Here is a 24,896-nt window from a genome sequence, read left to right as displayed (position 1 = left end):
AGGCTGCTGTGTCCTATACAAGCCAGAATCCAGTGTCCAGGTACCCTAAGCCCCAAGAGTGGTCTCACTAGGCCCCAAGAGGACCTTAGATATGGCCACCCCTGAGTACTGGGATGGGCTCAGGGAGTTACTCTCTGGATGGGCCCTGCTGCAGCCCTTGCAGAAGGGAGACCATGGCTTGAACTAGGACTCCCCAGAACCCTCCAGGCCTCAGCTCCAGAAATGGCCTCTTGGCTCCTGGAATTTCCACATGGCTCACCTGTCCCCAGATGGGATGGCCCCTCAGGAATTCATAAATGCTTACTGGCTCCTAGCCCTGCCAGGCCCTATTGTTTCTGAATTCCATGGCTCATGAAGGAAGGTGGAGATCATAGCTGAACAGCTGGGGGCCCTCATCATCCTGTCTGTGTCACTGAGGTATCCCAGGGCTCCCAGGGGGCATTTGATCACTGACATTTTCTCTGTCCAATTGGCAGGGGTCAGACAAATACAGAGACACCTTCAGGAGATCCCCAGGGGTCCTGGCAGCACAAGGGCCAGTATCAATGAGGAGGCTGGCCAACAGTTACAGCTCACACCAGCTCCAACAAGGGACAAGAGGTGGCCTCTGGAGGACCTTGACCACCTTCCATAAACAGACACTTCCATTCACATCTGCTCAGGTGCAGCAGGAGGTCTCATTTTTATTGGCTGATATTTCTTGGAACAGACAATCTGACGATGGCCAAGGGGTGGGGGATGGCATCTTAGGAAGTCCCCTGACCCTTTCACAATCTGCTGTCAAGAAGCTCACAGTTGCTTGGTGCTGGTGGCTCATGTCTATAATCCTAGCTACTTGGGAGGCTGAGATTAGGAGGATCATGATTCAAGGCCAGTCTGGGTACATAGTTTGTGAGATCCCATCTCAAAATAAGCAGAGCAAAATGGATTAGAGGTGTGGCTCAAGTGGTAGAGCATCTGCTTTGCAAGTGCAAAGCCCTGAGTTCAAACCCCAGTACCACCATAAAAAAAAAAAAAAAAAAAGCCCAGTTTAGGATGGTGAACACAAGAAGGGCAGCAGTGGCCACATCACTCTTATGCCTCACCTGAGCTGTTGTGGCACATGGAACACAAACATTCAGACTAGAGCAATGGATGGGTGGAAGGAGGGGACCTGGATGTCTCTGAAGCTGTGTTCAAGCTGCAAGTAATGGGCATGCAGGAAGAATGGTATGGAGACCTGGTACTGAGCCCCCCACGGGGCAAGGTCAGTGCGATGCACCATTGCAGAAGGCTGGGATCACCCAGAGAGTGACAGATCTACTCCAGAATCATCCCCCCAGGTCTGCACCATAGGCCCCTAGGGTCACCAGCACCCAAGCCTACTCAGGGTCTATTCTGATGAACGGTGTCCCTGCTTACTGTGAGCCACTGTCAGACATCTAAAATCTAGGTGCCCATTCTGTCTGCCTGGCCCCTCTGCTGTCTCTGTACAGCAGCCCTTCCCTTGGGCACTGGCTCCTTCCTTTCCAAGATCCATCAGGTCAGTGTTTCCTGGGGTTGCCTCACTTGCCTGGCAGATGGTGCCAAGCTGTAGCCCAAAAACCACTCTACACTGAGGCTTATAACCTGGGCAAAGGACAGCCTCAGATAGAGACCTGGGCTGTAGGATAAACCTGAATGACATGGGATCCACAGGTGATGCTTGGCTGTAGACACATGCACAGTCCAAGTGGGTTCATACATGAGGAGGGGACAGGACAGGGACTTCAGCTTTCTTTTTAAAACTTCCTTTTTTTTATGGGGGAAGACAGAGCTGAAGCAAACATGACAGATGGTAACCTGTTAGCTCTAGGGTAGGTATGGATAAGGATGTTTTCGACGGTGTTTCTGGTTCCTATCTGCCTTTCTCTAGCAGAAAAGGAAAGACCTCCTTGTGCTGGGGAATTCTGGGTGCCTCCCTGTAGGCCATCAATGAATGCCTATGGCCCACCAGGGTCCATTGAGAGACCTATAGCCTGACTGCCTGCTTGAAGCCCATGCCCTGAATCTTGCCTAGGTCCTCAGGGCAGTTTCTCTCCTCCATCCTCTTCAACCCTGGGACCTCCAATCTACCAGGGTCTCCTGTTGTGTGTTTCCCTGCTCTGTCAGGGTTGGAGTAGCTCCTGGGAACCAGGAGGCTCGTCAGGTGTGTGGTGGGAGTCCTGGGCAGGAAGGCTCTGAGAAAAGGAGCTGCGCCTGGCAAAGCCCTATACAGGGATCTGGAAGGACAACAAAGGAAGCCCCCTTGCGATGCTGGGAAAGTGCACACCTGTCCCGGTGTACTTAAAGCAGCATCACTGCACCCCTTGGACCCACCATGGAGAAAGTAGGTCCGTCCTGATGAGAGGACAAATCTGTAGTGACATTTATACCTGGCCTGGGGACACAGTTTATGAATCCTGCCTGAAGGGTTCCAGGGGAACCACTTCCCTGGTAAACCACACCAGTCCAGACCAGGAGCCCTAGGGAACTGCACCCAGCGTAATCAGGTCTGACACTGCTCTCCTCTAGGCAAATTCAGGCCCTGTCCATTGGGCTCTCAGGGCCAATGGTGGGGCTCTCCCCACCAGCTGTACTTCCTGGGCCAAAAGACTGCTGATCCAACCCCACCCACCCACTCAGAGGTACAGGTCAGGCCAGAGGACCTCCTGTTCCTGACTAGGGCCAGTTGGCTCCAGTGTCCAGTGCTGTTTGCTGCCACCCAACCTTCAGACTTATCCCCTCCAGGGCTGGCCTGATCCCTGTTGTCACCTTCAGCTGCTCTAGGCGGGGCTGCCATGGCAGTTGTCCTCACTAGGTCACTGTGATGTTGATTGGGCTGAGCAGGATAGGTGGGGATGGGAAGACAGGATGATGGCTGAGGGCAGGGATGTGAGAAGCCCCTAAGAATGGGGATGGAAGGGTCAGAGGCTCTGTACCACTCCCAGTGAGATGCAAGCCCAGCTGGAGGAAGGCAGGTGAGTATATGGGGGTGAGTCCATGGACCCTGAAGGAGCTGCCTCTCCTAGAACATGCCAAGGCAGCAGATGTCTTCAGGAAGAAAAGACAGACCCTGTTCTGTGGCTCAGTGGCTGTCACAGCCTAGCCCTCTGAACAGCACATTGTCCCCACCCCTAGGTGTCCCCATCTCTTCCTGAGTACAGATTCCGGGAGTAGTAGTGCCCCAGGTTGGAGGAGGCTCAGCACTCACAGGTGAACCAAGGCTACAAGGGAAGGATCCAGCCAGCAGAAGGATCCCTTGCTCCTGTGGGAGCCTGAGGTACAGGCCAAGCAGCTCTTGAGCCTGCTTCTCTCTGCTACCTGAACCTTAGTGCAGGCTCATGGGCAAAGAAATAGAAGGCAGTCAGCTTGGAGTTTATAGAGTGGCCTTCCTTTGGCTTTTCTGTCCAGCAGGGGCATCTGCAGTATGGTGTGGCAGGGGACAGACCTGGAGGTCACACTGAGGAAAGGACCCAGTGCTGCACAGAACAGGCAGCCACAGCAGACCTCCTGAGGGGTAAGGGCTCCTGCCAACTGGCCCCAAGGGGCTCCCTCCCATAAATGGAGGCTTTTCTCAAATGTTAACTGTATTAAGTACCACCATTGGCAGGACATTTGTGTCCCTAAATCCTTTCTTTTTTTACTTTGGTAGTGCTGGGGTTTGAACTTAAGGCCTTGTGCTTATTAGTTAGGTGTTCTACCACTTGAGCCACTCTGCCAGCCTGTGTCCCTAAACCCTGACCCCCATGTGATGGGATTTGAAGATGGAGCCTCTGGGCAGCAGTTAGGGTTAGATGAGGTCATGAGGATTGATGGGATTAGTACTCCAGGGGCTCTCTACCACAAAACACATGAGGAGGCACTTCCTGCTCCCAGGGAGGGGCACTACTAAAACTGCTCTGCTGGCACTCTGATCTGACTTATAGCCTCTGGAACAGAGAAGATAAACGCCTGCCTGCTGTTTAAGCCACCCTATCTATGATATTCTGTTATGGCAGTTGAGCTAAGACAAACAGCAGATGCATGTCAGAGAGCTTTATCAAGTTCTGCACAAGTCAGCGGACCACACTAGGTGAGGTTCCTGCCCCAATTTGTTCCTCTCTGGAAAGACTGTCCACGTCACACCCATGAAGGCTCTGTGTGTCTGAATGTGCTGCGGTGCAGTGAGTGGCCAAGGTTCATATTGACTGTTCTGTGGCTCCACTCTGTTTCACTCCAGGCACAGACCCCTCCATCCTCCAAGGTGGCCCCATGTGGTCCTCTGCACACAGTCCAGGGTACCCTGGATGCCAACCCTCCATGGCATCTGGTTAATCCCAACTCAGCCTGGTTGTATAAACTGGTAACTCCCGGGGCTCCATTCTCTTCTTCCCTACTGATAAGGTTGAGCATCTCCACCTGATCCTGTGGCATCCGACACGTGGATGTTACTACCTGCTAGTACAGCAGGTCCTGCTTTCTCACCGGGCCCGGGAACGAGGCCGCATGACCTCCCGAACCTTACCCCCTTTACTGGGTCTCAATGGCGGCTCTTTAGAAACAACTTTTATTTTGTGGGGGCCTGCCCCCGAGTCTGACCCTTTGCTAATACCCACCACAGTATTCCCAGGCATCTAGCTTTCTGGGTCCCCTGCTTCCCATGTTGCCATCAGACATGTAGCCTCCCAACACATCCATGGCCTGATTGTGCCTGGCCCCCTGTGGGCCTCACAGGCTTGTGCTCGGGCAGAGCTAGCTTTACACCTTGAGGTTCGGGTAGGGGCAGCCATAAATCCAGGTTGGATTCCCAGCAGTCAGAGAACATGGCACATAAACCATGGACTTTCCCATGACTCTACCCAGGACGTATCTCCATGAGGTCCCTAAGCAGGAAGGGATGGTCCTACTGGCCTATGTGGCTCCACAACACATCTTTAGTACAACGTGCCAACACACAACAAGCAGGTGGTGTGACCTGGTGTCACTCCTATAGGGCCACTTATGCAGCCCTTCACTGCCTCCACCACCCTGTTCTGCAGGCCGGGATATCTACTTTCTTAAAGGGTCAGAACAAAATAATTAGGATCATAGTCAATACTGTCCAGACAGAACAACCTGCTAGTATGGTGGCCATCAGTGGAAGGCAGGAGATGCCACTGGGCCCATCCCACAGCCTTCTCTGCCTCCACCTACCTGGCTCTGTCCCCAGAAGCCCCCTCCTACCTTTGAGGAAGACAGGCAGTGCAGAGGCTGCTGTCAGAACCACCCCTCGACAGCCCATCCCTCCCACACCCCCACTCTGACACCCTAGAGGGCCTGGCCACTAAGCTGTCTCAGTCTCTTTTGTTCTGATGACACAAGGGGGATTTACAGGGTTGAGAGACACAAGAACAGCTCATCAACAGATTAGACACTGCATGACTTCCAATAAACAAAAATTACTGTTCATGCCCAAAACCTCATGCTCTAAATTCATTCCTGAGGAAAGAAAACTGAGGAAGGAGGGAGGAAAAGAAAACAAAATTACATCACAGTCAGTGCCCGGGTCTCAGAAGGGCCCCATGCAGGTGTCCGCAAGCAGGGCAAGTGCCCACTCATCCTTGACCAGCCCCAGCTCTACCCCTGACACCAAGTGGTCAGCACAGATGGCTGGACACTTTTCACTCTGGCCTATGCTCACTAGGGACTACGATGGGGTGCTCCTCATGTCTCTTTCCCAAGAGAGAGGGAATATAATGACACTGCAAGATGGGATCTGACCAGATCTCTCTATCCATGTGGGCCCCTTCATCCCACAAAACCCACAGATGGGGAGGGTGCCCCAGGTAGAGTTGGAAAACACTGTGCAGCCACAGCTTCCAGAATAGTTTCCTCATAGTCATGGGATGGCTAGTCATTCAGCTGGGGGACCAGCAGCCTCACTCCACCACCACTTCCCTCTCAGGGGAACCTGAGGGGCTATCAGCCCCTGCCCCTACTTCAGGACCACCTCATACTTCCAGAGTAGCTCTCCTACCCTGGACTTCCCTGTTCCCTCTGTCCCTCGGTCCCACAGGGACCACCATTCCTTCTTCCACTGCCCCACTGTACCATCTCTGGGCGCTGCCTCCACAGCATTGGATTCACATTCATATGCCGGGCAGAAGGGCCACAGTCTCAAGGTCAACCATCCCTGAGCTGCTCTTGCAGCTTCTCCCTGTAGCCTTAGCCTTCACCTCCTCCAACTTCTGTCTCCCCACCCTCACTGGGGAATGAGCCAAGTCCACCCCTGTCTGGCCTCCTCCATGACAATTCTGAGAGAATAATGCAGATTCAGCCCAGTCACCAGTCCCTGCTAATTTTGCTGGTCTGTGGATGTTGTCCACAGTGGGACCCTGAAGTGGCCCCATAGGAACACCAGTCCCTGATTGTAACTGAGATGGTGGCATCATTGTCCATACTACAGGCCCTCTCTGGGGCACCTGCCCACAGCAAAATAGTGCCAATATACACCTGCTCTTTCTGCTTGTGGCTGTGGGAATTGGCTCTGGGCATGGGAAGAGTGTGTGTGTGTGCATCCTGACAGTCTTTCCCATCTCCCTGTTGGCTGTCAAAAAGGTTTCTGAACTTGCTCCCCATGGGTTCCAGGTCATCCAGTCCTGTCACAACTGCCACACCTCACCTGCTTGGTCTTTGATGACATCCTCCTTCACCTCCCTGTGATGGCTGCTTGACACAGTGGTCACAGAGGTCTCTAAGATGAGAACCCACTCACCTGTTGCCTCAGGCTCCTATACTGGCCATCAGCCCATGGGCTCCCTCAACTGGCAAGACAGTACCCCTTAGCCTTTTGGGGCTGATAACTCATAGCTCAGCCTGTCCACACTGCACCAGGTGCCCACTGTACCGCTGCCTGCCACTTCAGGGTGGACCATGGCCTATGATGACTTTGCATCTGCCCAAGCCAGCACACCAGATGTGTGTCTGTCAGCCCAAGATGACAGACAGCCTTGTGGTCTCTGTGACCAACTCCTGAGGGGTCACAGTATCTAAGGAGACCTGAAAAATATGAGGGGCTGGTTGGAGACTGATGTGGACATCCCACACGCACACCCTGAGGAGAGCCTGTCTGCTTGCCCCTGAGTTCATTGAGGCTGCCACTCTGCCCTTGGGTTTCTCTACTGCTAAGGATGACTTTGGGAGCAGAGTTCAGGGCCAGCATAGCCCCTTGGCCAAGCCAGCAGCCACGTAGCTCCAGGGCCAGACCCCAAGGATCTGCAGTGCTGCGGCAGCCCCAGTGGGGGCCGAGCCCTCTCTCTAGGAGCTGAGTTAACCTGCCTTTAGTGACAAAGGATACAGCAAATTGCATTTGGTGACTGGAAGCTGCCCATCCCCCACGTGCTAGAGCCGTGTCCTGCCCAGTGCAGCCTTTGTGTGGCAAATGATGAGCACAATTATGTCCCACTGCAGAAAGACTCAAGGCAGGGGTGCTGACTGGAGGCTCTTCAGCAAGGATGGAGGAAGACATGCATGGGTGATAAAACAAACTCCTCTGGGGCAGCACCAAACTAGCCTCCAAAGAAATCAGGGGACTCCGCACATCTCTACAAGATAAGAGCTCAGCCTCAAATGTACCTGAGTGCACACTACACATGGCAGCACCCAAGCCCTCTGCTCAGCTCAGAGCTGCTTCCAGAGACTCCTCTCCCAGTCATTGCCCATAGTCCCCTCCCTCTAACTAGCCCCTAGGACCCTAGGCCCTGTGGCCATATGAAGGGAGATGCCTGCCTCAATCACTGCAGGGTGAGGGATCGGTGTCAGGCTCAGCTCCCACTGCCCACTTCCTGCCTGGCTTGGAGTTCAGGCAAAGATGTCTAGGCAGAGAGGGTACCCCTGAAAAGTTGCTTCCACATTGACCCCAGGCCAGCCCCCCCACACACACTGGACATCTTCTGAGCTGTTGGCGCAGAGGGCATCCCAGATTACCACCCAGCTGTGGCGTCCCAGACAACCACAGACATTGCCTGGCTATCTGGCGGAGGCAGCGAAGTCCACGGTTCTGGGTGTCCCCCTGAGAGTCTCTGCAGCCCCCTGTGCTTCTCTTCCAGTCTGGGCCTGCAAGGCTGTTTGTTTAGCTAAGGAAAGACATGTCCTTATGGCTGCACCCTCATCACCCTAGGGTCAGATATTCTAAGTACATCATACCAAAGAAGATGCAGCTTAGGGAAAATGACACAGGCACAAATCCTGGACAGGAGCAGGAACACAAGCCTGGAATTTGGGCCCCGTCAGTGGCAAGGGTGGGATCACTGGGTTGCAGGAACAGACCTGGCCTACAAACTCCCAAGGCAGAGTTGGCTACTTCCCTACCCAGCACCTCGCAAGTCAGCTTAGCAGGCCTAATACAGGCAAGGGAGGAAGTCCAAGGTCTCCGGGTGCCCACAAGCATCAGGTGGGAGGGCCCCCACCGTTTAATCTCACAGAGGACCCTTCAATGCTCAGTAGCACAAACAGGGAGTTGTGTTTTTGCACAAAACTAGGCAAAATGCCAAGGACCAGTGGAAGAGTCTTACCAAAAACACATGCTCCCCATGTTAATGTGTGGCCCCAGTCACCACTGAGGCAGAGCTGCAGACAAATTTCATGCTTTCCACTTTCCAGGGCTTTCCTCCCAGTGGTCAGTCAGAGCCCAATGCCCACAGGAGCAGGACCCCTCGAACAGATCTAAAACCATCTGCAGAGCCTGCAGCTGCACAATGGCCTGCACTGATGGGCTGAGGACCCAGGGACGTTTGAGGAGAAAAGTCAGACAGGAGGCCAACATCCAGGTCACGCAAAGGTCCCATGGCATTGGAGGTCAGGGTAGGAAACCACACCAATTTGCCTGCACACTATGGACTGTGGGGATAGGTGGCCCTGGATGGTACAGGGCAGGTGGCCAGTAACACTGTGTCTTGGCTACCCAAGCAAGCTACAGGATTTGCACTATACAAATCGGCTCTTTGATAGGATTCTCTGTCAGTCTGCCAATGTTACCTCAGGCCCTGGGGGCGTGTCCATTCCACTAATAGACATTCCACTAATGTCACCCTATAGAGCTTAAGGTTATAGAGGTGACAAGACAACTGGGTACTTTTTTTCAGAGCAGTGGGTCAGGGAGCCCAGCATCCTGAGATGGCTGAGTGGATAGGCTATCCTTTGAAGCCCGTAGACCCTGGATAGATTCCCAGAATTCTCTCCTCAATAGCTCCAAGTCATTCCTTGCCCCTCACCCACCTGCCCACTCAACCCCCAGGTCTGTCCTCACAGTGTGATTTGGAGCCTTCTCTGTGCCTGGAGCTATCACTTTTCCAGTGACTCCTGTGAAGTGCTCTGTGCAGGATGGACATGGGAATCCAACTGCCCTGGCACCTGCAGTAGTGCCCAGGTTACTCTGCCCTTTCCTAAAGGTTTTAGAAGAACCACCGCACAGAGCTGGGAAGGCTCACAAGCCAGAGCCTGGGAAAAAGGCTCAGCCCCAGCCTGCAGCCAGCGGTATCTTTGACTGCACAGCCCCTACTAACAGTGGCCTAACCTCCTCCTGCCAGCACAGCCTTTAACTACTGACTGCCGAACAAGGAGAGGAAATAGCTTCCCTCTCCTGCCCCGTGCAGGAGTGGGGACAGCTTATGTTGATAGGCCTGGGCTCTTGACAATCTTCTGTGTTAGCCACCCTGTCCCCTCTGCCTCCCACTCCTCAAGTACACTTACCCAGGGGTGACAGCAGGTGGGATGACCAGGATGGCCAGCAGCCGGGCCTGATGCAGTGCCTCGGCCACATGGGTTAGCATGTGGATGAGGCCCCTGCAAGAACAGAGAGGCAAGGTCAGCCCAGAGCTCAGTGGGGCTCTCTGGCATGCATGGCTCAGGGATACAGAAGATAGACCCCCAACCTGAAGCCTTGTTCCTGGGCAGGTGAGACCATCCACAGGGCTTCCCACTCCACCCTTCAGTGTGGCCCCATAAAGCAGCTGGGGAAGAGGTGGCCCTCCACCCCAACTGGAACCTACACTTTCTCATACTCAGGGTCTCCTAGAGCAGGGGCCTACCCAGTGCCCTAGAGGCTGCTGAGAGGGGCCAAAATGACCAGAGACAGAGCCAAATCCCTATTATGCCCGAAGTGGGCTCAGCACACAGACCCAAGGATACCCAGTCATCCTCAGGCTATGAAACATCACAGGACACTGTGGCCACACCACTAGGTGGGGGCTTCAGGAAGGAAGGAAAGGGAAGGGCACCTGAAGTGGGCATCAGTCCTTCAGAGGCCACCAGCTGGGGGAACGAGAGGGAGCTGGGGAGGTTGGCGGTGTGCCTCAAGGACAAACACCACCTTCTTTCCTCCATGGCCTGGAAGTCTGTCCTGTCCACTGGACCAGCACGGGTTGTGGTTAGACTGCCTATGGTGCCCAGCACTAGTTGCTGCCCTGAGTCTCTGTCCTGCAGGTAGTAATCTGGTGCAGCTGCAGGTTTGATGTGCTACATCCATTCTGGCCTTCCTTCACTCTCCCACTGCAGGCTCTCGGGAGCAGCCCCATTGAGAGAGCTAATGAAAGATACTATTCTCACAGGGACAGGCCCCAGTGGCCATAGGCCCTGCTCCAATATGGCTCTGCAGAGTGCGGATGAGGTCGCAGTCCTCTCAATGGCCAAGTGCTGGATAATGGTAGCATCTGTCTCTCTGATGTGGCCTAAATTAGGCTTTGGGCCTAACTGGGTTGCTTTTCAACACAAGTGCCAGTGATTCTAGTGTGAGGAGAATCACACTAGAGGGATCAAGGGCACTTGAGGCCCAACTGTCCTTTACTCCTTGGCCTGGCATCTGCTTAGTAGATGGCAACATACAGAGCAGAGCCCTGGAAGCAGCCCATCTTCATACTTGTATCCAGAACTCTTTTGGTGTGCCAGAGGCTGTTACCCACCTGCAAGCCACTTGGTGGACAGGAAGGGCAATGCCAGTGCCCCTGAAATATCAGTGGCCCAGGAGCTTAGGAAACCTACCCCACTAGGGAGGGCCCTCCTGTCTAGTCCCTATGGCTGTGGACTGTGCTGACTGCAGGTGTCCCCAAGACAATGGTGAGATGGCATTCACTAGGACATACCAGATCTGAGGGCTGAAAGGTACCCAAGGCCATTCTTTGAGGGACTCTGGGAGCATGGGCTTCTATCCACAAGCAGCCAGACCTCATGGCATGGCAAGGAGCTGACCTTCAGAGATCAGCTGACCCCTTTCCCCTCAGCTGGTGGTACTGGTGGCTCCCAAGGGATCATGTTCCAGCCACTCTAGGGATGGAGAATGCTGTTTGGGGTCACTTCAGAGCTCCTGTGGGACCAGTAGCAGCAATGTTCCCACCAAGGGTTTCATCAACAGACCCTGAATCTGATGCTGCTTCCAAAGACCATCACACCACCTGCCAACCTCAGTGACTTGTGCCCATCTGCCATTGTGGCCTTCCACATTTTGGGGAGAGGCTACCACATGACCCTTGGGGTTTGCTAGGATGAGACTTGGAGCCCAGCCCTGTGAACAGAATTGGTTTCCTCTTTTTTTCCCCTGTGGGGCTGGGGTTTGAACTCAGGGCTTCCTATTCACAAAGCAGGCACTCTACTACTTGAACCACACCTCCAATCCATTTTGCTCTGGTTGTTTTGAAGATGTGGTCTCGTGAACTATTTGCTCAGGCTGGCCTTGAACTTTGATTCTCCTGATTTCAGCCTCCCAAGTAGCTAGGGTTACATGCATAAGCCACTGGCACCCAGCTCCAAAACTGGAATTTCTCACCAGGTCTGGCTGAGGCCACAAGCTGCTGCTTATAATATCAACCACTCTAGAGATTTAATATGTCTGAGACTTAGACTTCATGGGAATAAGGGACTCATCCTTTTTCCTGGAGGACTTTTTGTGGGAAGTCTAGGGTGACCAAGGAACCCCGGCAGGGCTTGTCTCCATAGGGACCTAAGAGACCAGCTGGCCCCCCAGGGCTGGACGCATGGTCTGTCCTGACATATCTGGTGGCCTCTGACCAGGGGCAGCCATCCTGGCCAGGTGATACTCTAAAGAGAAGTCCTTAGAGCTGAATTAGATAGCTCTTGTACACTTCTCCATCTCCCAGCCTCCAGAAGAACTGGGTGACAGGAGATGGCTCCTGAGCCCATCTGTCATGGAGACCCTGAGTCATTGTCCCCCCACTAACCTGAGCCAGGGGCAAGCACCTGGCCTACCTGCCCGAGTTTGCTAACCACAGCCCTGCCAGGCCAACCTGGCATTGCAAATCCAGGATAGATATCCACAAGTAATGGGCTGGACAAAGAGCCAACCAGAGCAGCAGTCTCCTTAAATATTTTTGTTGGGTCTCACAGAGCCAGGCTTATCCTGGGAGGTAGCTCCAAGCCAGCATAATGCCCAAAGGAATCACTGGACTAGCTGGTCTTTGCTGCTCAGGGCCTGGCCACTGCCAATGTCTTGGCCCTGTGACTACTCTGCTGATAGCTCTCCACTGTCCCCTGAGCATAAAGGGACATGCAGGCTGCTCTCATCTCCACCTCCCCTACTGTAGCCAGGCTCTGAGACTCCCCCAGCCAGACCTCTCGCTCTGATATTAATGACCCATCAGGAGTCCAGACACAATGAGGCGGTGTCTCACTGCCTACTTAATGCACTGAAACAGAAATTAATTACAGTAAATCTCTGATTAATAGATCTGTAGTCACAGGATTAGCAGAAAGGCAGGTGGCAGAGTCTGTGGCGCAGAGAGATCCCTTCCTTCGGAGGGTGGCAGGTCAGTTTTGGTGGGCCTGCTGCCCAGCAAAGACTCTAGTCTAGGCAGGACCTGAGGATGTCTCTCAACAGGAAGCCTGGGGCATCTGTCCCTCAGACCAGAGCTGGAGTCCCATGGGGCTGTGCAGCAGAAGGCTCCCCACAGACTCAGGGATACTCTCACTTCTCTGATGTGCTTCCTCCCCATTCCTGCCCATCCTCCTCCCCTGGCTGAGGTCTCTCAAGAGCAAGGTCCTGGGCATAACTGGCCCCAGGTGTACCTTCCTCTGGTGCTCAGAGGGGATTACCATCCCCCTTCACCCCCACTCACTCAACGTTCCTTCTCAACCAGAGCCTCCCCTCCCTCCCCTTGGTGCCACAGGAGAGCTGCATGGGGATGCTGCCTCCCAGTGGGCAGAGCCAAGCTCTGCAGGTCTCTGCTGCCCGCAGTAGCCACAGCAGGACAGGCGATGGGGACACCAGGGGATCCCAAGGCCCCCTCTGGGGCTGGCACAGACAGGAGTGACTCAGCCAACCCTAAGCCGGGTCTTAAAGCACAAATGGAATTCCCTTAGGCAGGAAAGGGAAGGGAGCTGATCCCAGAAACCTTGGCTTGCCCAGAAGGCTGATGGGCTGGAGAGCTGGCTACAGGCCTCTGCTGCCCAGGCATCCGGTGTAGGCTGCATCAGCCTCTACCAAGGGTGCACCCAGGAGAATACCAGCCCCCTCCAGGGAAGGAGAACATTCCCTCCACTGTCTTCAGTAGGGTAGAACCCTCAATTTGGCAGAACCAGGGAAGGTGGCTTCTTTAGGTGAATTGGCAGAGTTGCCTAAGCTAAGGCCCTGCCTGCCTTCTGAGTCCCAGCCAAGACCCCCTCTGCTCTGGCCCCTCCCAGTCACTGCTCCTAAACCTCCCATAGTCTCCTCCTCAGCCTGGGCCCCCCAAGACTACTCTGCTGCCACAGACTCCTGTTACTCAGTGGAACATATGCCCCACCGACACATCAGTTGTGAGCTACAGGGGTGCAGGTGGGGCAGAGTGAGAGTCACTCTCAGGCATAGCCCAGGGCCTGACCCCAGGGACTCAGTAATGCTCACTGGACAGGTGAAGGAAGGAAGAAATAGAGTAGCATCCTCAGGGGTGTGTCTGGCCCCAGGTTGTGCTGGACTTTGGGTATCTGCACTTTGTAAGACTCCCTGGCCAAGCTGGCTAAGTGGAATGGGAACACTAGAGTCTTGGGTGTGTTGGTTGCTGCTGTGGCAGTAAGGGGACATGTGGGTGTTGTGTGGTGTCCTTCTAGTAGACTGCTGTAGAGCTGTGGGGTCTGGACCACTTCTCCCCAGAGGATGCTATGACCATCACACCTTGTGCCCTGGCCAACTTGGCCAGCCTCTTCTCAACATCCAGGAAGGCTCCTTTGTGCTTAGCAAGGAAATTTCTGCTTGTGCCCAAACTAGACCTCTGACACACAGACTTGGCCACCTTTCTCTCAGTGAATCTCTGTGGGCGAGGCTCCTTCCTTCCCTTTACCACCCATGAGGGGCTCCAGGCTGGCACAGCAATGTGTTCAGGTCTGGCCATCTGCCCCATGGCCATTCCTGGCTTCTTTTTTTTTTTTTTTTTGTCTTTTCTTTTTTGGTGCTGGGATCGAACCCAGGGCCTCGCGCATGCTAGGCATTCCTGGCTTCTTGAATAGACCTCCTTCTTTTATAGGGTCCCATTCCCACCCCAGGCACAGAGCCTGCAGGAGGAAGCCCCACATAGGCTCCCTTGCTGATGGTTCTTCCTCTGCTTTCCCCAAACACTAAAGCCTGGAAGACCACTGAATAGCCATCTGTCACCCCCACTCACACGTGCTTCTGGCTCAGCAACTGACTCCAGACCTCCACCACAAAGCCGTCAAAATGCTGGTTCTGCAAGGAATGGGAGCAGGTGAAGAGAAATGAGGAATCAGGAGGAATGGGGAGGAGACAAACAAGGAACTGTTGCCTCTGCCCACCTGAAAGGTCATAGCCTATTCATGAGGCAAGACCCAAGCCTGCACTGCACACCCATTAGCTCCTCTAAAGGGGGCAGTGTAGGGACTGTCCCACAGGAGCAGGAACAGAGGGGGCTGAGCACTTGTACATTCTGCCCACCCATGCTTCTCCATCCCCGCAACCCAGACCCACTGGGGACCAGCAGGGATGGGCCCCCTCCAAGGATGGCAGCAGGGCTTTGGCTAAGGGAAACTCCCTGGCCCAGGAGACAGGAAGTCTTCCACCCCTGGAGCCCCTAGAGGACTTGGTCAAGAGGCAGTGCATGGTGGCCTGAGTGAGGCTGATGCTTCCCTCCCTGGAAGACAAGGGCTGCACCAGAAGGAGCCCAAGCAGAAAGCCAGGCAAAAGGAGCCAAGTGGAGGTCCTGTGGAATCCCCAGTCAGAGGGGGAGGTGGAGGGTGAGGGAATTGGAGTGAAAAGCAGGGCCTACCTATGTAGGGGGTCCTGGTGACCTGTGCTTGGAGGCCGTGAGGAGCCCACAGTCTCACCTTTGCTACCTGGACCACAGTCTTGCTGAGCTCTTCTATCTCATCTTCACTGTCCAAGACATTCCGGAAATCGTCATAAGTCCAGTCCTCAAACAGAAGCCGAGGTACTGGAGGGTGGGAGAACACACACTGAAGTTGTGACCAAGAAACACTGAATTACCCTTCTCTGCTTGTTGCCCCCCTCCCCCCAAAAATGGTATTCTCTTGGCCTCCAGACTGAGCACAGTCAGACCACAATGATCAGAGTGGAGGCCACCCAGGCAGCCACAAATTCAGTGTAGATGCCCCAAACCCACAGTCCTGGCAAGGCAGGGACACACTGGGAAAGGAGCAAGAAGATGCTGACAGCCTTTCTCCTCCTCCATCAGGTCACCCTAGGTCTCTACCTTCTAGGAAGATGTCTGGGTCAGATCCCAGCTCATCAAGATCCTAGCTGCTGCTGGTGTATCTGCAGTGATTGTCGACCTCCACCTGACTTGACAGCTTCCACTGTCTCCCTCCTGGTCCTGTAAAGACCCCTGTGCCCTGCCTGCCTCCTGAGTCCCAGTCAAGACTCCCGATGTTCTGGCCCAGCTCTGTCACTGCTCCTAAGCCTTCCATAGTCTTCTCCACAGCCTGAACCCCCCCCAGGGTTACTCTGCTTCCTCCCCAGCTCCCTGCTGCTCACTGGGACATGTGCCTTGCCCATACACCAGCTGTGAGCTACAGGAGTACAGGTGGGAAAGGGTGAATGTCATCCTCAGGCATAGACCAGGGCCTGGCCCCAGAACTTGGTAATGCTCGCCTAATACGTGACGGAAGGAAAAAAATGGGAGGGAGAACTATACAAACAAAGCTACTGGCCAAGAAGGCTCTGGTCTTAGTGGATCTTAGCTCATGTAGGTGGGAGGGCCCAACAGATGGGCTGGAGCATGTACTGTGAATGCCAGATCAGAGCAGCCTTGGCTCAGGGCAGTCAGGGGAGTGATCTAGTGTAGGCTGGAGCAGCACAGCCTATACTAGGAGGTATAGTCGAGGCTTATGAGGCCCTGTCCACCCATAAGGAGGTAGGGTCACCTGTGTAGTATGGCTGAGAGTACTCCCTTGACCATATGCAGGCCTGCTGGACTCACCTATGCGCAGCCCCTTGGCATGCTTCCTGATGGCTCGAATCCACCCTGTGGGACACAGAAAGGACCATCAGCTCTGGGCAGGTGCCTAATTAGAAGATCCAGACCACCCCAGAAGGAAAACACAGCAGCTATGGAACAGGCAAAGGGAACCCATCCCTACCCAAGCACAGGGAGCAAAACTGAAGCCCCACCCCCTCCCAGGAGGCACCTCCACCCCGCCACCATGCCCCACTTGCCTTCCTACCCTGCACACCAGCCTGCACCATGGGCTTGCACTCTAGGCCCAGCCAAGCAACAATGAAGGAGCAGGCCACAAGTTCATTACACTCAGACTCACATACACCCACAGTCACACTCAACATACTGTCACAGTCACATCAATACACTCACACACCCATACCCAGAGTCACACTCAACACATTCACACTCATGCACACACTCAGCCATCACACCATACACACAGTCACCTACTTCCACTCACACACATGCACTTTCACACTCACAGCTATATGCACACTCTCACCCTCTTCTCAGCCCTTAGGACAAGTACAGACAAAGAAGAAGCAGGAGAACCTTGGTCCACATCATGGAGGCCTGTGACTTCAAACATCTCACGGCCACGTCTCTTTAGCTGTAGCCAGACTGGTGAGATCTGTGTAAACTTATTTCCGAAGACCTTGGCGACATCATAGCCATGGCTGTTCCACTGGCAGGAGGAGACAGAACAAGTGAATGCACACCTACCTCACCACAGTGCTGTTGCTCTGGCCAGTCACTCTAGACAGTGCTCACTCTAAGCTGACACCAGCCCTCTGCCTGGGATGCTCCCCTCCTGCTCTGTAGAGTTGCCTGGGTTGTTGTCCACAGCCTGGGGTCCTGGCCAATGTCCCCTTCACCAACAATGACATTCCTGGTTTCTACAAGTCCCCGCCCTGAGCTAGTATGCATACACTTCTGCAGGCTGGCATCTGGGGCCAGACAGCCCCAGAGCACATCTCTAGATTTAGGGAGCACCAACAGGAGTCACCTGCAGCCAGGAGGAACAAGCCCCGAAGAAATCCCCAGTGCCCTTCACTCTGCTATTTCCAGGATGGCACCACCCCCAACTGCGCCTCACAGTAGCAGCAGACCAGGGAGATCAGACACAGTCCAAGAGGAGTCCAGCCTACCATGAGGGCTAGGAGAAGCCTGTCTGAGCCTCTGAACCTCCTTTTGCACTACAGGGTCCCAACTCACTGGAGTGACATATCCCAAGACATCTCCAGCAAAGTTTCTCTCCCGGGCCCTCGCCGAGCAGTAGCTGCGATGCTCAAGAACCACATCCTCGGCTTTGAGGTCTGTCACCACCAGACCCCGATCTTGGACAGGTTTATCTGAAAACTGAGTCTGAAACAAAAGGGGAGCAAGCTGTCAGTCATTTGCCCTCAGTGTGGAATGTGGTATAGCAGTAGCAAGTCTGTTTCTGGATCAACGCAGCACAAGTGACCTAGAAGCCCTGCAGGTACAGGATCGAGGCCATAGCCTTCATGACTCTAGCTCAGATGCACTCACTGTCAGTGAGTGGACAGTGGCAGCTATCCGGGGCTACTCCCACCCTTGCTCTAGGCAGGACAGCAGGTAGGAAGTTATGGTTGTTTCTTCCATGCATGTGAGGGTGGACAATCAGTGCCTAATCAAGCCACGTGGACTCATCTGGACACCCAGGGCCATACACATTACAAACATGCCAGGCACATGCTACCCTCCATCCACCTCACACCCCTAGTGTGGGTCCTGTCACGCCCTGTTCCTGAAAAGTTCTCTGATTCTGGACTGTTCTGTCAACACTCTGGGGTCTAACTCAGTCTCCCTTGACACCATCCATTCCCTGGCCTCACCCCGAATGGCTCATGAGAGACAGAGATGCCCACTATTCAAGCTCTCTGCTCCAAGGCAGAGAGCATCTGTCAGATTCCCAGGATCATGAAAGCAGCCTGTCCAGCTATGTGGAAACTGCTGGAACTGAAGGGTGGTTTGGATGGAGACCCACCCTTGAGTTTACAATCCCTGAGACCATCCCAGAAAAACAGCACAAAGGCCATGATACAAACACAGCTTGAAACTAGGAATATGACAGAGTGCAATATCAGGGGGGTAGGAGTGCAGGAGGCGAAAGAAAGATGGAAACTGTCACAGAAGGTGGGTCCTGGAGTGGGGAAGATAAGTATGGCAAAAGAGCAAGACTACTACCCTCAGAACCCGAGGCTGCTCACTCAGAGCACCCACTGCTGACTTGTTGGCTGGTGTATGAGGAGGTAAGCCCTTCCGGTATCCTGATTCACAAGGGCCCTAACCAGGCAAGAGGAAGAGGAGGGTAATGGGTCAGCCATTGGCCACTGTGGTCACCTTAAGTCCCCTACCTTCTCCAACAGAGTCTTTGAGGCAGCTTTCTTGGCATCTGACTTTGACAGGGTAGTGTGAACAGAACCACAGGCCAGAGCAAGCCAGAAGATGTGAAGGAGAGTCCACATCATGCGTGTGTCACAGTGGGTTCCAACCTCTGGGTCCAGGGGCCTGCAGAGAGAACAGAGTACATGTTGACAGATAAGCAGCATGGAGTTATGGCATGGCATGGGCCAGGCATCCCCTCTGCTAATAGGAACACTTTCCGAATAGGGCCTGGGTCCTCATGGCGTTGGATTGGGTCTTGGTTTCTAGGACACAGTCCTGCTCTACACTAGCCCTGGTCACTGGAGTTAAGTCTCTAGCACTTCTGGGCTCCCCTGCCTGGGTCACCAGATACCTAGGCAGAAGCTTTGTCAACTAGCCATGGAGCCTCCCCTCCACTGCCCAGGGCTGCCCTTACCACAGTCAGCCATCTGGGAAAACACTGGCTCCCAATGCCCCCTCCCCCCCAAACACCTAAGAAATTCTAGCCATAAGTAGGGCTGAATAATAAAATAATGCAGTCACAGAGGATATGAGAAGAAACTGTGGATACTTACTTATGTAACCTCAGGATAGAGATTACAACTAGAGAGACTATGAAAGAATACCACTAAAGTTCACTACATAAAAACAAAACTGTGAAAGCTAGGCACTGTGGTATATGCCTGCAGTCTCAGCTATGGGGGAGGCTAAGAGCCTAGGATTGCTAGAGCCTAGGATTTCAGGAGTTCAAAGCCAGACTAGGCAACACAACAAGGAAATGAAATGAAATTTTTAAAAAAGGAAAACTTTCATTTAGAAGTAAAGCAAATTTAAAAACAAATAATAAGTCAGAAAAACATTTGGAACATACTTGACATATTTCTATCTGTAAAATAGAAATAAATCTTACAAATCAAAAGACACTCCAGTAAAAAAAAAAAAAAAGTCCCACTCTAAAAATAAGGGGCTAAGAAGAGATATATGGTAGAGATATATAGAGCAGCTATATGAAATGAGCAGCTCAGCTTCACAAGTGATCAAAGAAACAAACACTAAAATAAATCAGTGTCCCCTCTGATAATATGGAGTGGTGAGCATGCTTTCATGAGGATATGGAAGACAGCTCTACAGAGCTGTGAGTGGGAATTCAAGCTGTGACAGGCTTCTCGGATGACATCTGGTCATAAATATTATAGTGTCCACCATGCACTTCCTTCTTTTCATGAGCTCACACACACACAGGAACTGAGCCAGAGACCTGGCACTTCCAGGTACTTCAACCCAGACAGGCACTGAGGTGCTCACAACTATGTTGTTCAATGCAAAAACACCACAAAACCGCATTTACACAGCACAATCCTGGTTTTTCATCTTTGGGTTTTTTGGGACAGGGTCTATTTGGCCCAGCTAGCCTCAAACTGGAGATCTTCCTGTCTCTTGCCTACCAAATGCTGGAAGTACAGGTGTGCACCACCATACCTGGCCTGACAGTCCTGTATTTTCTTTCTACCTTCTCTCCCTCCCTCCCCTTCTCTCCCTCCCTCTCCTTCCTTCCCTCTCTCCCTCCCTCCATATGTAGCTCACGCCTGGATGGAGAGTCTTGTTTGTTTGTTTGTTTGTTTATTGACAGAGTCTCACTACATAGCTAGGCTGGCCTCTAACTCATAATCCTCCTGCCTTAGCCTCCAGGTTATAGGCATGTGCCTCCTGGCCTGTACCACCACAGCTGGCCTGACAGTCTTGTTTTTATACACGTATACACCTATATAAGGTACATACATAAGGATAGCTGGGCATCAGTGGCTCATGCCTGTAATCCTAGCTACTCAGGTGGCAGAGATCAGGAGGATCATGGTTTGAAGCCAGCCTGGGCAAATAGTCTGCAAGACCCTATCTCAAAAACACCATCATACACACACAAAAAAAGGTCTGGTGGCGTGGCTCAAGATGTAGGCCCTGCGTTAAAGCTCAAGTACCACAAAAATAAACGTATATAAGGAGTTGGTGCTGGTGGTTCATGCCTGTAATCCTAGCTACTCAGGAGGCAGAGATCAGGAAGATCACGGTTTGAAGCCAGCCCAAGCACACAGTTCAAGACACTCTATCTCAAAAAAAAAAACAAATACACACACAGAGGACTAGTGAAGTGGCTCAAGCAGTAAGAGCTCCTGCCTAGTGAGTGTAAAGCCCTGAGTTCAAACCCCACTGCCACAAAAAAAAAAAAAAAAGAAAGAAAGAAAGAAAAAAGTATGTAAGGCGACTAAAATATAAATAAGCTGACTGGTCATTTTGTTTCTTCTTTTATTTTCTCATTTTTCTGCACTGAATTTTTTTCATTTTTATTAGGGGATTATTATGCCAATTCCCAGTAGCCTTACACTGCACATTGGTTAGACTATCCCCATCAATGGACTGATTTTTTTTTTTCTGTACTGGTGCTTGAATTCAGGGCCTACACCTCAAGTTTTTTTGAGATAAGGTCTCATGAACTATTTGCCCCGGCTGACTTTGAACTGCAATCCTCCTGATCTCTACTTCCTAAGTAGCTGGGATTATAGGCGTGAGCCACCCACACCTGGAAATGCACTGAATTTTTATTAGTGGTTCAGTTCTCCTTTAGGTCCAAGGAAATTCTGCATAAGCATAGCCCAGTCGGGCTATCAGTCCTTCCAGCAGATTTAAGCTAAAGCATACTGAACCACATCCATGTAGTCTCATGTCCTGGCAAGCCGTGTCACTCCAGACCAGCTGAGGAACCCACTAAACCCAGGCAGAAGCAGGTGGGGAACTGGAGGCTGACTCAGCCCCCTGCCCAGTAGCCTTCCCCTGGGGCTAGAGACACTTCTAGACACCAGAACCCAAGCTGAAGAAGCTTCAGAAAACCTGCAAGGTAGGGTATGACCCATGAAAAGGCGCTACCAGAGCCAGGCCCACCTCAATGCCCTTCTGACCAGGTATGTGCTTTCACCTCTCTGCTTCCCTTTGCACGGGCTGCCCCTACTCTGCTGTCACTTCTAGGGAAGGCCTGCTGCTGGTGCAAACTGAGGGATCTACGGCATCAAGTTTCCAAGCTTTGGCACCCAAAGACTGTGTGGAGCTGTGGCAAGCACATGGTCCTGGACTGAGGCCAGCCAACCTAGGAGGCAGGGAGCTCATAAGGCAGCTTGGCCTTTTCAGGCTCTGAGTTAAGAAGGGAGCTTGCTGAAAGCTTTGGGTTCTAAAAGCCCTTGCTATCCAGACGGTATGATTTAGGACCCCACTACCCTCCAACCCTGGTCTCCCACCCCACTGGCTTCTGCCCAGAATGACAGAATGAGAATCAAAGGGCAACAGCCTCTGCCACCTCATCTCACTCAAGCCTTCCATCTTGCTGCAGTAACTGTGGCTTGGGTTGGGTGTTGCTCTGACCACGGAATGAGATTGGGACAAGCAGCCCAGAATTACCCAGAGTTTGCCTGGCCAAGCTGACTGTGGCTGCCCTGATTCCCGGGTATGTGTCTTTGATCCCAGCCCCGGTCATGACCACAGGCTCCTTCTTTCTTTGGTAGAGATGTGGGTCACAGAAAAGGGATGAGAGCTGGTGGCTCAAGTGGTAGAGTGCCTGCTTAGCAAGTATAAGGTAGATTCAAACCCCAATACTAGAAAGAAAAAAAAAAAAAAAGGAAGGATTGGACTCTAGAGAAGTGGTTCAGGACTAACCTGAACCCAGGAACTCAACCCCAACTGCAGTCTGTCCTGCAGACTTGCAGATGGGCCTGCCACCCACTCAGAGGCCCCTCTCTCTACCACATCCCCACCTATGATCTGTGATTTCATACCTCCAGGAAGGAAGACAGAAGGGTGGAGGGTAGGGTCTATCTGGACACACGGAAGAGGAAGACAGGAACAGTGCTGCCCGTGATAGCCTACACTTGGCTGCTTACCACTGCTGAGTTCCAGCTTTCCAGACTGACTGCAGGGAATGTGTGGGGATGTGTGATATGAAGAGTACCCAGGTTGCCACATCTCCCAAGGTTCCCCATTGTCTACTAGTCACTGCTCTGATGCCCATGAGGGGCAATCTCTCTATCATGCTTTTCACATAGCAGACTCCTGGGTTATCACACATAGTACTCTTACATCAAAATGTGTTTCTTCCCCAAAGACCAATGACCCTCTTTTGGGCCCTGCCGAGTGTGGTGTGTTATGACACTGGCCAACCTGAGTCTCAGAACCTGCTTCATACCAAGCTAACAACAGGAAGTATACTGTTCTTGCCATTCTAGGGCTCCAAGTTCCACAACACCAAAAGACTATCTCAGTGGGGCTGATACAAAGAAGTCACAGCAGAGACTTTTTAAAGGTTTTATGCAAACCCACAGTAAGAAATGCACAGGTGCATGTTGTATACATACCTGTTGTACATGTGCACAGTAAAAGAAGCTGATCAGAGCTAATCCTACCCTGTGATGCACTCTAACAACTTCTGTTTGTTTTTTTTTTCCTTTGGTACTAGGGCTTGAACTCAGGGTCTTCACCTTGACCCACTCCACCAGCCCTATTTTTGTGAAGGGTTTTTCGAGACAGGGTCTCATGGAACTATATGCCTGGGCTGGCTTCAAACCATGATCCTCTTGATCTCTGCTTCCTGAGTAGCATGAGCCACCCGTGCCTGGCCTGTTTTCATTTTTGTCCCCACACTGATCTCACACTTCAGTACTGCACCCTGAGAAATTCTGATTGATGTGCCTTGAGTATCTGTCACTGAGGCCAGTGGCTAGGTTACTAAACTGACTTTTTGTAGGGAACTGAATCCAGGACCCTGCATATGGCTAGACATGAGCTCTACCAATGAGTCACACCTCCAGTCCTGAGCTAGTCAGCTTAACAGCAAGTACAGGTGGTCATTCTATGATTTCACCTGAGCACAAATTTTGGAGCTGTGTTCTTATGGTGAGGAGTGAGTACATGCTTGGAAATGAAGGTGGCGTAAGAGTCAGAACGATCACAACCCCAAGTGACATTTATTGTGAACTCATGTTGTGTACCAGGCCTGGTGTGTTACCCACAAGTTCCCTCTACAGCCCAGGACACAGGTACCAGTGTTATTCATATTCACAGATGAAGAGATGGCCCCGGGGGGTGGGGGGGGGATAGCCCACCCAGCTCTGGGGCACGTGACCACCACACTACACCAATTCCACAACAGAAACAGGACTGCCACAAGATGGCTCAAGGTCTGGTTAGTCACCAGCGGCGGTCCCTTGACCTCTCTGGTCTTGGGTCATCGAGACCTGTGAAGCAAAGGACGGCCCAGTTACCCAGAGCGTTCAAGGCCTACCCAAGCTGGGGGGTCACCTGCCCCTCTCCTCCTGAACCTCTTGCCTCACAGAGGTGCTGGGGACCTGCCCCTGCCCACTACCACCTCGTCACACTATGTGCTCATTCTGCACGCCTGCCAGCCGTCTGTCCAGACTTGCTTGCACTCACACCCTTCTCTTGCACGTTTGCTTTCGCCCAAACTCCCGTGCACGCCGGCTCTCGTCTGCCCAATGCACTACACTCAGCCACACCGGCAGGCACACGCGCCTCGCACGCTCGTGTCCCGCCGTCCACACGCCCGCTCTGAGCGTCACCCGCGCGCCCTGTCCCTCCAAATCCCACGCCCCAACGCCCGCTCAGTCCCTGGCGGAGCCGCGCTGCCCGGCGCGCCCATTTCACGGCGGGGAAGCTGAGGCCGTGCGAGGTGGAGGAGCAGGCACGGCAGCCGCAGGGCTCACCTTCATGTCAGGAGGCCGGCTAACCCCTCTCACAAGGCCGGAAGACGCTCCAGCACGCCGGAAATCCCGCCCACGGGCTGCCTCGCCACGCCAGCTTCCTCGACGCCGCGCACAGCACGCTGGGCCGTGGGCGGGGCCAGGAGGGCTGGGGGCGTGGCCGCGGGCGGGCCCTGTGCGGGCGGGGCACGAGGCGTGTGTCGGGTGGGCGGGGCCGCCGTAAGTGGGTGGGGCCAGTAGTGGGTCGGAGAGCACGCTGCCGGCCGGGCCAATGCAAGGCGGTGAGGAGCCAGCGAGCGGGCTCAGTATCCCCTGCGCTGGGGCTTGCGGTGGTCTTAGC

At 53.3% G+C, this 24,896-nt stretch overlaps 1 protein-coding gene across 3 annotated transcripts in view; it reads right to left on the bottom strand.

Annotated features, from left to right (window-relative positions):
- Chid1 (chitinase domain containing 1) overlaps window positions 1-24,692 on the bottom strand; it is a 36,197-nt gene extending 11,505 nt beyond the window's left edge. Inside the window, exons 1-9 of one of the 3 annotated variants that reach the window (XM_074051395.1) lie at window positions 24,560-24,675; window positions 23,942-24,073; window positions 18,791-18,944; window positions 17,628-17,777; window positions 16,965-17,097; window positions 16,392-16,436; window positions 15,280-15,386; window positions 14,604-14,665; window positions 9,709-9,801 (exon numbers count right to left, since the gene is read on the bottom strand). In XM_074051395.1, coding sequence (XP_073907496.1) covers window positions 9,709-9,801; window positions 14,604-14,665; window positions 15,280-15,386; window positions 16,392-16,436; window positions 16,965-17,097; window positions 17,628-17,777; window positions 18,791-18,904 — 704 coding nt within the window. In that variant the 5' untranslated portion in view covers window positions 18,905-18,944; window positions 23,942-24,073; window positions 24,560-24,675. Of the gene's footprint in view, window positions 1-9,708; window positions 9,802-14,603; window positions 14,666-15,279; window positions 15,387-16,391; window positions 16,437-16,964; window positions 17,098-17,627; window positions 17,778-18,790; window positions 18,945-23,941; window positions 24,074-24,559 lie in introns of all 3 variants that reach the window. The other 2 variants (XM_020182149.2, XM_074051401.1) reach the window with 2 other exon arrangements.
- Between the last annotated feature and the right edge of the window lie 204 nt (window positions 24,693-24,896).

This window comes from Castor canadensis, chromosome 1, assembly GCF_047511655.1.
Source record: "Castor canadensis chromosome 1, mCasCan1.hap1v2, whole genome shotgun sequence".
NCBI lineage: Eukaryota > Metazoa > Chordata > Mammalia > Rodentia > Castoridae > Castor > Castor canadensis.
The sequence above is the reverse complement of the archived record's forward strand: the minus strand, read 5'-3'. Positions and strand labels throughout refer to the sequence as shown.